The sequence below is a fragment of the Xenopus tropicalis genome, chromosome 6, assembly GCF_000004195.4.
Source record: "Xenopus tropicalis strain Nigerian chromosome 6, UCB_Xtro_10.0, whole genome shotgun sequence".
NCBI lineage: Eukaryota > Metazoa > Chordata > Amphibia > Anura > Pipidae > Xenopus > Xenopus tropicalis.
This window is the reverse complement of record NC_030682.2, coordinates 149119441-149130152: the sequence shown is the minus strand read 5'-3', so window position 1 is coordinate 149130152 and position 10712 is coordinate 149119441. Positions and strand designations below refer to the sequence as shown.

Genomic DNA, 10712 nt, shown 5'->3' with positions numbered 1-10712 from the left:
GGAATGTACATTAAACATACATTATTGGGACTGTGCTTGTTCCTCTATATTACACCTGGGACAGCAAGCTCAAACAGTCATAGTACCTGAGGTTGCTGGGAGTTGTAGTGCTTATAGCTGCCCTTTGAGAAATGCATGTTGCATAAAGTGTATTAAACAACATAACATCTGCACAATTACTATTACTTACATAAATATAAATACATACAGTCCAGCCAATCAGGAGCCCCGGAATGAGGAGGTAAGAGATACAAGTTCAGGTGTTGTGACTCCAGTCCCAACAATCTCTGAGCCAACAATGCTGAGGGTTTACTTGTCCTTGAGACTGTTGCAGCATTAAGAACACTGGGCAATTGCTTTTCTATACAGCGGGGCCCCTGACATGTAACCTGTGGGATCCAATCAGCAATTAGCTTCGTTCAGCCAACCGCAGTAAGACTAAAGGTCGCTCGCCGATATCTGACCGAAAATCAGTGGATGTCAATCGGCTAGGTTTAAAAATCCTGTTGGGGCGAGGAGTCCATCATGTGATTTGATTGGTCTTGTGCCAAACAGTCTGATCAATTTAATGATATACACTTCAAGGTGGGGGTATTGGGGAAAGATCCGCTCGTTTGGGGATCACCAAAATATCCCTTAAAGGGATTATGGGGCACTTTTTATCCCTAAATGACACTGTTACACAGCAAATAATTCCCTCTGCCATTTAACCTTTTGTTCTTGTACCAACAAATGTATTTGTAGCTGTAATATTGGTGTGTAGGCGCCATCTCAGTGCATTGTGCCTGAGTCTGAGCTTTCAGCCAGCGCTACACATTAGAACTGCTTTCAGCTAACCTATTGTTTCTCCTACTCCCATGTAACTGGAGGAGTCCCAAGCCGGACTTGGATTTCTTACTATTGAGTGCTATTCTGATACCTACTGGGAGCTGCTACCTTGCTCCCTTCCCATTGTTCTGCTGATCGGCTGCTGGGGGTGAGGGGGAGGGATATCACTCCAACTTGCAGCGCAGCAGTAAAGTGTGCCTGAGTCTGAGCTTTCAGAAGGAGCTGGCGCTACACAGTAGAACTGCTTTCAGCTAACCTATTGTTTCTCCTACTCCCATGTAACTGGAGGAGTCCCAAGCCGGACTTGGATTTCTTACTATTGAGTGCTATTCTGATACCTACTGGGAGCTACTATCTTGCTCCCTTCCCATTGTTCTGCTGATGGGGGTGAGGGGGGGGGTGGATATCACTCCATCTTGCAGCGCAGCAGTAAAGTGTGCCTGAGTCTGAGCTTTCAGCCAGCGCTACACATTAGAACTGCTTTCAGCTAACCTATTGTTTCTCCTACTCCCATGTAACTGGAGGAGTCCCAAGCCGGACTTGGATTTCTTACTATTGAGTGCTATTCTGATACCTACTGGGAGCTGCTATCTTGCTCCCTTCCCATTGTTCTGCTGATCGGCTGCTGGGGGTGAGGGGGGGGGGGGGGATATCACTCCAACTTGCAGCGCAGCAGTAAAGTGTGCCTGAGTCTGAGCTTTCAGAAGGAGCCAGCGCTACACATTAGAACTGCTTTCAGCTAACCCATTGTTTCTCCTACTCCCATGTAACTGGAGGAGTCCCAAGCCGGACTTGGATTTCTTACTATTGAGTGCTATTCTGATACCTACTGGGAGCTGCTATCTTGCCCCCTTCCCATTGTTCTGCTGATCGGCTGCTGGGGGTGAGGGGGGGGGTATCACTCCAACTTGCAGCGCAGCAGTAAAGTGTGAGTGAAGTTTATCAGAGCACAGGTCACATGGCTGTGGCACCCTGGGAAATGAAGAATATGGCTAGCCCTATGGGAAAAACAGATTACAATGCAGGATTCTGCTATTAACTGATTTGGGTTTTGTAAAATAACATGTTTTCCCATGTCAGTATTGCTTTAATGAAAAAAAAATCTGATTGGTTGCTATGGGTTACTAATCCACAGTAAATTTTGCTCCAGTTTTGTAAATTGTGTCTTTAGGCAGAAAGTCTCATGTGATTGGATGGTTGCACCCCCTCTGCCCATTCTCAGAACAGAATTATTTGTATTCCCGTATGGGGGCGCCTGCCTCACTCCCTCAGGGGCTCGTGGACAAACATTTCATTCACATTATAACGGTAAGAGCGGCCGGATTCATAGAACCTCCCTTAAATCATCTCTGGAAACCTAGAACCAGATAATTGCCAAGCAGAAGACTCCGTAGACACGAAGGTCCCAGATTTAGTGCTGTACTTTAACCCTCCCCTGACAGCACCGTAGAGTAGAAAGGGTTAAATAGAAGGTGAATAAGGAGTATAAGGGCAGCAGCTTTGCAGCAGAATCCGGATCTTTCTACAGAACCTCCTAGAACAAAACACAACATGAAGCCGTGATGCACATTATACACAGACACTAGGCAGGTAAGTCAGTGGGAGCATTACCCACCTACCTTCCGGTTCCTTCCCCTCTCCGACGCATCCAATCGCTATGTTTTATGTCCTGTAACGCAGAGATTGGTTCTTATATCTGTGTCATCATTTAAACCCCGCCCCCCCCCCAAAATGGATAAAGCAAGTCATTTATATTCCCAGAACTGCTTATTTGCATACCCCATGAGTGGGTGGAGCTTTAGAGACAGTATGCTCTCCCTAAGGTAAAGGTGCAAATTCATGATACCCTTTTATATTTACCCCTGGCTTCTTGCCCTATAATTTGAGTCAGTTATGCCCCACTCTCGTACCTTTATTGATGAAATACACCAGTAGGGTCCCCAAGATGAAAGACAACATTAGGAAGAAGGTGATCGTCTGCTTCTTGCCGGGGGCTACAGGGGGGACCAAGGGGAACATGGCATTTACTGAGCAATTCTCTAGTGGCCCAACCGACCCTTGCACCCCATTGGCCAGTGGGCCCAGAGCAAAGATCTCATTGGCAGATTCCCCTTTTGCCCATTTAGTAAAACGGCCCTGCCCATTGGGTGAAGACTTCCAGGATTATAATGATATGGGCCCCAAGCTGGATAAAGGGCAATTTGTCTTCATTTTTTATTATTTGTCATTTTTGAGTTATTTCATTTTCAGTTCAGGAGCTCTCCAGTTGGGAGTTTGAGCAGCTGTTTGGTTGCTAGGGTCCAAGTTTCCTTAGCAACTAAGAAGTGGTTTGGATGTGTGTGGTTTAATGTCATATGGGTTTTTGGGGTGTTATTGACATACACCCCCATTTGCTGCCCCGTGTGCTAATGTAAGTGTTTGGGGGTGTGCCTAATGTGGGGGGGGGTTCTCTGTTCTGTTTCCCCTTGGAATTAATTACCCAATAGAGTAATGAGGTGGGAGGGGTGAGGGCGGTTCCCCTTTGGAATTTGAGCCAGGTTCTTAAAGGCACAGTCACACGCTCCAATTCAAATCTAGAAGATATCAATATCCCTTTAACTGGCGTGTCACTGGGGCACATAGAAGCAGATACAGCCATTACCTTTAATGACGACGTACAGCAGGGCGGCCGAGCTGACTAGCGCCCACACAAGGAAGCAGATGTACATCTCCCTGGAGAAGCCTGAGAGAGAAATCTGGCATGTAAAGGCATATGTATCAAAGGGAAAATATAATTCCTCATTAAAATGTGCAAAGGAACCCCTTCCTATGCTGATGGTGAGATCCCCTTTCCTCCCCACCCCCAATGAATCACTCATTCCCCCTCTCTGGGTAGGGAATCCCATAACCTGACTGCCCTTACAGTAAGGAACCCCTTCCTATGCTGATGGTGAGATCCCCTTTCCTCCCCCCCCCCCAATGAATCACTCATTCTCCCTCTCTTGGTAGGGAATCCCATAACCTGACTGCCCTTACAGTAAGGAACCCCTTCCTATGCTGATGGTGAGATCCCCTTTCCTCCCCACTCCCAATGAATCACTCATTCCCCCTCTCTGGGTAGGAAATCCCATAACCTGACTGCCCTTACAGTAAGGAACCCCTTCCTATGCTGATGGTGAGATCCCCTTTCCTCCCCACTCCCAATGAATCACTCATTCCCCCTCTCTGGGTAGGGAATCCCATAACCTGACTGCCCTTACAGTAAGGAACCCCTTCCTATGCTTATGGTGAGATCCCCTTTCCTTCCCACTCCCAATGAATCACTCATTCCCCCTCTCTTGGTAGGGAACCCCATAACCTAAATATTTTAACAAAGGAATTTAACCTACAAAAGCCACGTGGCCAATCACGGATACAGGTTATGGCTCGGTACCGGTCTGTCCGCATTCCTTATCCAACCTGCTCCAACCTGATCAATCTCACCATCCCCACTAGAATTTATTGAGAGATATCTGCCCAGGGCTGGGGATTTTTACTTCTTGTGCAACTACAACTCCCAGAACCCATAGCTAAACTTCCAGTTCTGGGGGTGGAGCCAGGTTCCCCCCAGTCATTTTCCCTTATATTCACCCAACACTCACTTTTTCTCTCTTCCTTCTGTGCCTGATACACTTCAAGGGTGACCCTGCAGCAAGGAATCATGGGTCCGGGTCCCACCGGGATGCCCATCAGGTAACATTGATATGCACCCGAGTCCCTGCTGGAAACCCTGGAGAGCCTTAGTGTGGCGTTGCGCTGCCCAAACCAGTCCTTCCTGATGAAGGTTCTACTGTGGAACCGTTGGTTCTGCTTGTCGTCTTGGTCTGCCCCATTCTGGTAGTGCACCACCAGCTCATCCTCATCTTCCTCCTTCTGCCAAACCACCTTCCATTCCTCCGAAGGTTCCCCGCGCCACAAGAACGAACATGGCAACATGGCGTCTGTATTGCCCTGGGCTATAATGTGCTGCCTCGGGTTTGGGCAATCGAAATAAGCTGAGAAATAATTCAATAATAAGAAATAAAAAGGTTAGTAAGTGAAATTACATAACACTAAGGACCAACTGTACCTTATATTGGGCATAGTGACCAATGGAAATATTGCCCACACTCTGTATAAGGATATATACGCTCTGTATAAGGATATATACGCTCTGTATAAGGATATATACGCTCTGTATAAGGGTATATACGCTCTGTATAAGGGTATATAAGCTCTGTATAAGGATATATACGCTCTGTATAAGGGTATATACGCTCTGTATAAGGGTATATAAGCTCTGTATAAGGGTATATACACTCTGTATAAGGATATATACGCTCTGTATAAGGGTGTATATATACGCTCTGTATAAGGGTATATACACTCTGTATAAGGGTATATACGCTCTGTATAAGGGTATATACGCTCTGTATAAGGGTATATACACTCTGTATAAGGGTATATACGCTCTGTATAAGGGTATATACGCTCTGTATAAGGGTGTATATATACGCTCTGTATAAGGGTATATAAGCTCTGTATAAGGATATATACGCTCTGTATAAGGGTATATACGCTCTGTATAAGGGTATATACACTCTGTATAAGGGTATATACGCTCTGTATAAGGATATATACGCTCTGTATAAGGGTGTATATATACGCTCTGTATAAGGGTATATACGCTCTGTATAAGGGTGTATATATACGCTCTGTATAAGGGTATATAAGCTCTGTATAAGGATATATACGCTCTGTATAAGGGTATATACACTCTGTATAAGGGTATATACGCTCTGTATAAGGGTATATACGCTCTGTATAAGGATATATACGCTCTGTATAAGGGTGTATATATACGCTCTGTATAAGGGTATATACACTCTGTATAAGGGTATATACGCTCTGTATAAGGGTATATACGCTCTGTATAAGGATATATACGCTCTGTATAAGGGTATATACGCTCTGTATAAGGGTATATACACTCTGTATAAGGGTATATACGCTCTGTATAAGGATATATACGCTCTGTATAAGGGTGTATATATACGCTCTGTATAAGGGTATATACGCTCTGTATAAGGATATATACGCTCTGTATAAGGGTATATACGCTCTGTATAAGGGTATATACACTCTGTATAAGGGTGTATATATACGCTCTGTATAAGGGTATATACGCTCTGTATAAGGATATATACGCTCTGTATAAGGGTGTATATATACGCTCTGTATAAGGGTATATACACTCTGTATAAGGGTATATACGCTCTGTATAAGGGTATATACGCTCTGTATAAGGGTATATACGCTCTGCCTAAGGGTATATACACTCTGTATAAGGATACAGTATATACGATTGCCTGTAGGTATATATGGAGATTGGCTGGGCTAAAACCTACATAACTTTAACCCAAGGTCCGTTTATGGGCAGAATTCCCCAACTGCACTGCTGTAAAATCCCCTTCCACTCCTTGAGCTGAAACCCCGGCACTATGGCAACAGGGCTTGCACTTTGTACAAAAAGTCGCACTGTAATAAACAGGGAATTTACATTGAACTATGAACGTTATGAAACCCATCAGGGTAAAGGATCTCATATCCCATACCAGTAATTATACATCCTATATCAAGTGTGAATTAGCTCTGTAATTATAACTTATTTAACTTAACTTTATCAGTGAAATTATAAAACTGTGATACAATTGTGATTAAAAAAAAAAAGAAAATTCAGATTATATGAACAATTTAGCATATTGTCATAATTCTGCCCACCAAAGAGACTTGTCATTGAGGCATCTTGGTAGCCTCCTAGAGCCCACCAAGGGACCTGTCATTGAGGCATCTCGGTAGCCTCCTAGAGCCCACCAAGGGACCTGTCATTGAGGCATCTCAGTAGCCTCCTAGAGCCCACCAAGGGACCTGTCATTGAGGCATCTCAGTAGCCTCCTAGAGCCCACCAAGGGACCTGTCATTGAGGCATCTCAGTAGCCTCCTACAACCCACCAAGGGACCTGTCATTGAGGCATCTCAGTAGCCTCCTAGAGCCCACCAAGGGACCTGTCATTGAGGCATCTCAGTAGCCTCCTAGAGCCCACCAAGGGACCTGTCATTGTGGCATCTCAGTAGCCTCCTACAACCCACCAAGGGACCTGTCATTGAGGCATCTCAGTAGCCTCCTAGAGCCCACCAAGCGTCCTGTCATTGAGGCATCTCAGTAGCCTCCTAGAGCCCACCAAGCGTCCTGTCATTGAGGCATCTCAGTAGCCTCCTAGAGCCCACCAAGCGTCCTGTCATTGAGGCATCTCAGTAGCCTCCTAGAGCCCACCAAGTGTCCTGTCATTGAGGTATCTTGGTAGCCTCTTAGAGCCCACCAAGTGTCCTGTCATTGAGGTATCTTGGTAGCCTCTTAGACACAATTCTTCAACATATAATAAAAGCTTAAAGCATGCTGAGAGTTGTAGTCTATCAACATCTAATGATCCAAGGGTAAGAAACAAGGATCTAGGTTGCTGGTTTTCTTGACCAATTGGCTGTCCTGCAGTCGTCCATTCCCAGTCCGCAAGGGCAAGTAATTGCCTACACCATACTGGTCCAGGTCCAGGACAACGGATGTTCGATTTTGGATCTCCACTCTCTGAGGGTTGGCGTGTAAAATAGTAACCTGTAAATGGTGAGTGGAATGCGCTGCAGCTTGGGCATCGTAGCAACTGGGCTCGGCCATAGCAACCAAGTACGTGGGTGTTGGGTCCGGTATAACAATGAGGGTCTGCCTTTGGAAGCAACTACCGGAGGAGGCAGATTCTGACCCATCTCCAAAGCAGCCGCCTTGCCTGTGGCTCCCAGTTCCAGCCTTAACCCTTACACGTATATGGGGAACCGTGTTGGCTTCACATTCATGTTGTTTAATGTTGCTAAAAGCTGCAGGCAGTGCCGGGGCGGTAGAGCAGTAGCACGAGGAGCGAGTACAGGCAATAAACAGTCGAGCCCTGTATTCAGCATAAAGAATAAGTATAAAGAATCAGTAAAATACAAACCTTGAGTGAGTCGGAGAGCCTGGAGGGCGAGTGTGAAGAGTAGGCAACTCATGGTGCCCCGGGGGAACCTCTAATAATCTGCCCTGAGAGCGAGGAGCTGGCACAGCTATGGGCAAGGGCAGAACTGAGAGCGAGGAGCTGGCACGGCTATGGGCAGAACTGAGAGCGAGGAGCTGGCACGGCTATGGGCAGAACTGAGAGCGAGGAGCTGGCACGGCTATGGGCAGAACTGAGAGCGAGGAGCTGGCACGGCTATGGGCAGAACTGAGAGCGAGGAGCTGGCACGGCTATGGGCAGAACTGAGAGCGAGGAGCTGGCACGGCTATGGGCAGATCTGAGAGCGAGGAGCTGGCACGGCTATGGGCAGATCTGAGAGCGAGGAGCTGGCACGGCTATGGGCAGAACTGAGAGCGAGGAGCTGGCACGGCTATGGGCAGGGGCAGAACTGAGAGGAAAACAGAACATCCCTCGCTATTAAGGAAGTCTCATAAACAAACACACATTGCTAGACAGCCACGAGACTGCCTGCCCAGGGAAATTCCATGCCCCCCCCACTCCCAGCAGCCCCTGCAAAGCCCCCGGGGGGGGGGGTAATAACTGCTGAACTACATGGCTATAACAGCTTCCCATGGGAATACCCCTCTCACCCCCATCAGCTTGTACCCTCTGCTCACTGTTACCCCAGGGGCCACAAGTGCAAGCGCCACCAGGGGGCGCACTATATGTTTACACTAGGGCGTAGGCGTATTTGCTGGAGTTCACAGTTTTAATGAGCCGTGTCGCACAGAAAGCCCAGTAGTGATTAGTGTGCACTAGTGCAACGTACAAGGGCAGACCTTTACTTTAAAGGACAAGCAAAACCTTATTTCTTTGCCGACACTGACCCTTTCGCTGGATCAACAATCCCATAGGGCGGGAGGTAAGTACGGGGGGGCCCTTTGAGGCCTGCAAAAGGGATGATATGCAAGTTATGGGGCAAGGGAGGGGGGGAGTCTATGTCCCTTCCCCTGTATGTTCCCCATGAATACAGAGCTGCAGGGCTCAGGCATGGCTGTACTCATGGGGGAAAAGCAGGTCCCTGTGCATAATTCCTTAAGGTCCTGCAGCCAGAGGTGCTAACGGCTGGACAATGTGCACAAATGGCTGCACCTTCAGTCTGTTTTTTACACTCCCTGCCCCCTGCCCCCCCCCCGCCAACACTAAACGACCCCTTGTAGACTTGCACCAGGGCATTTAAACGGGTTCCTCACCTTTAAAATAACTTCAAGTTTGATGTAGAGAGTGGCTATCTGGTTGCTAGGGCCCAAATTAACCTAGCAACCAGGCAGTGGTTTGAAAGACAGACAGGAATATTAATAGAGAAGGGGCTAAATAGAAAAAGTAATACAAAGTAACAATAACAATAAAACTGGAGCCTCCCAGAGCAATAGGGTTTGGCTGCCGGGGTCAGTGACCCCCATTTGAAAGTTGCAAAGAGTCAGAAGAAGAAGGCAAAAATAAGAAGACCAATTGAAAAGTTGCTAAGAATAGGCCACCCCTTTAGTTCCAAACCAGTGGCTCAAATGCAGAGGCCCCCATTTAATTCTGCCGAGGGGTCCCGTGACAGGTAAAAACGTCGGCTCGGTGCTGCTCCTGGAACGACCCCAGGCCCCGACGTTCTCTTCCAAATCAGCTTCGTGATCCAAAAATTCATTTTGCAAACCCTTCAGTTCACCTTGTTTTTATCACTATGGGGGGGGGGGGGTCATGGGGACCAGCAAGGGGGCCCATTCTTATGTACTGACCCATCGCTCAACAATTCCCTGCTCCAGCACCGTATCCGGGGTTATACGTACTGATAAAATGGTACAAAATGAAATTTCACTGCATTTTTGGTGCATGTAGGGAAGTGGCTGTGCCGGGGGGGCCGCCGCTTTGTACTCGGTGTTTAATGCTGAAATGTATTCAATGCCCAATAAATACACTGTTTTTTCTCAGTAATCTCTGAGCCACCATGATACATACGCCCCAAAGACTTATTGGGGGAATTGCGTCCTATACAGCCTAGAACCAAACCAGTGGGTTCTTACTCTTTTCTTTATGCATGGCCACGCCCACAGGGAGTGGTATCCCCCATCCATTGTAACGTGGTTATGGGGGGTCTTAAAGAGAGACAGAACAATAGCTCAGTGTGTGCCAAGTCACAAAGGCCCGGGCCTAGGGCAGCACAAATCAGGGGGTGGCACTGGGGATGTGCAGCCAATCCATAAAGGGGTGTGGCAAGCGCTGGGGGTGGGGGGAGCAAGTGCCCAGAGGGGAAGGGGGGAGTAATCACATGGGGGGGGGACGAGGGGTGCACATTCTTAAAATCCGGCCCTGAGCTCAGCATCATTCTCACAGGGAAGGTGGGGAGCAATTATACAGAGACCTGACCCAAAGCCCCGGATATTACTGAATCATATGGAGCCATATTGGATAAATGAAACCCCTAACCCTGTAGGCAATTATGAATAATATCCGGTGCTGGTTTCCCTTTGGGCTAAACATTAACCCTATCTGTAACAATGGCCCCTTTATTGGAGCTCCCTATAGATCCTCTCAGGTCCCTGTCTGGGTTTCACATGAGGGGTGGGCGTGTCCTAACGGTCCCTGCCAGAAGCACAGTAGGAGGGGGAGAGCCAATCACAGCCCTGCACTCACACAAGCACAGACAGGCTTCAGTTCCCTATCAGGTCAGCCTAGCTGCTGATTGGTTCCTATCCTACAGTGCCGCCGCCCCCCCTGCACATCCAGAGAATTCAGCCAGCAGGAAGTGGCACAGATGGGCGGGGCTAGTGGGGTTTTGGAGGAATTTCTCAATAAATC

The 10712-nt window shown here is 47.5% G+C and overlaps 2 protein-coding genes across 3 annotated transcripts in view; one reads left to right on the top strand and one right to left on the bottom strand.

Annotated features, from left to right (window-relative positions):
• Positions 1–1788: 1788 nt before the first annotated feature.
• Positions 1789–8345, bottom strand: LOC116411566 (CD276 antigen-like). 2 transcript variants are annotated; one of them, XM_031904041.1, is made up of 6 exons: positions 7869–8345; positions 4449–4841; positions 3470–3550; positions 2739–2822; positions 2444–2497; positions 1789–2362 (listed from the first exon to the last, which is right to left on the bottom strand). In XM_031904041.1, exons 1-5 carry the CDS (start codon positions 7918–7920, stop codon positions 2484–2486), a joined length of 624 nt encoding a protein of 207 aa, XP_031759901.1. In that variant the 5' UTR covers positions 7921–8345; the 3' UTR covers positions 1789–2362; positions 2444–2483. The 2 variants fall into 2 exon arrangements, with proteins under 2 accessions (XP_031759901.1, XP_031759902.1); XM_031904042.1 differs by having other exon boundaries at positions 2448–2497.
• Positions 8346–8675: 330 nt separating this feature from the next.
• The window catches only part of LOC100127564 (uncharacterized loc100127564), a 28538-nt gene continuing 26501 nt past the window's right edge, over positions 8676–10712 (top strand). Inside the window, exon 1 of the mRNA NM_001112932.1 lies at positions 8676–8787. The gene's annotated coding sequence lies outside the window, so the exon portion shown is untranslated. The remainder of the gene's footprint in view (positions 8788–10712) is intronic.

What these genes read in the sequence shown, in the direction of transcription:
- LOC116411566 (XM_031904041.1), bottom strand. Translation starts at nt 7,920, where the DNA reads ATGAGTTGCCTACTCTTCACACTCGCCCTCCAGGCTCTCCGACTCACT. An exon ending in GGCTCTCCGACTCACTCAAG is followed by an intron (nt 4,842 to 7,868) that starts GTTTGTATTTTA and finishes ATTATTTCTCAG; the next exon opens with CTTATTTCGATTGCCCAAAC. An exon ending in ACAGAAGGAAGAGAGAAAAA is followed by an intron (nt 3,551 to 4,448) that starts GTGAGTGTTGGG and finishes TTTCTCTCTCAG; the next exon opens with GCTTCTCCAGGGAGATGTAC.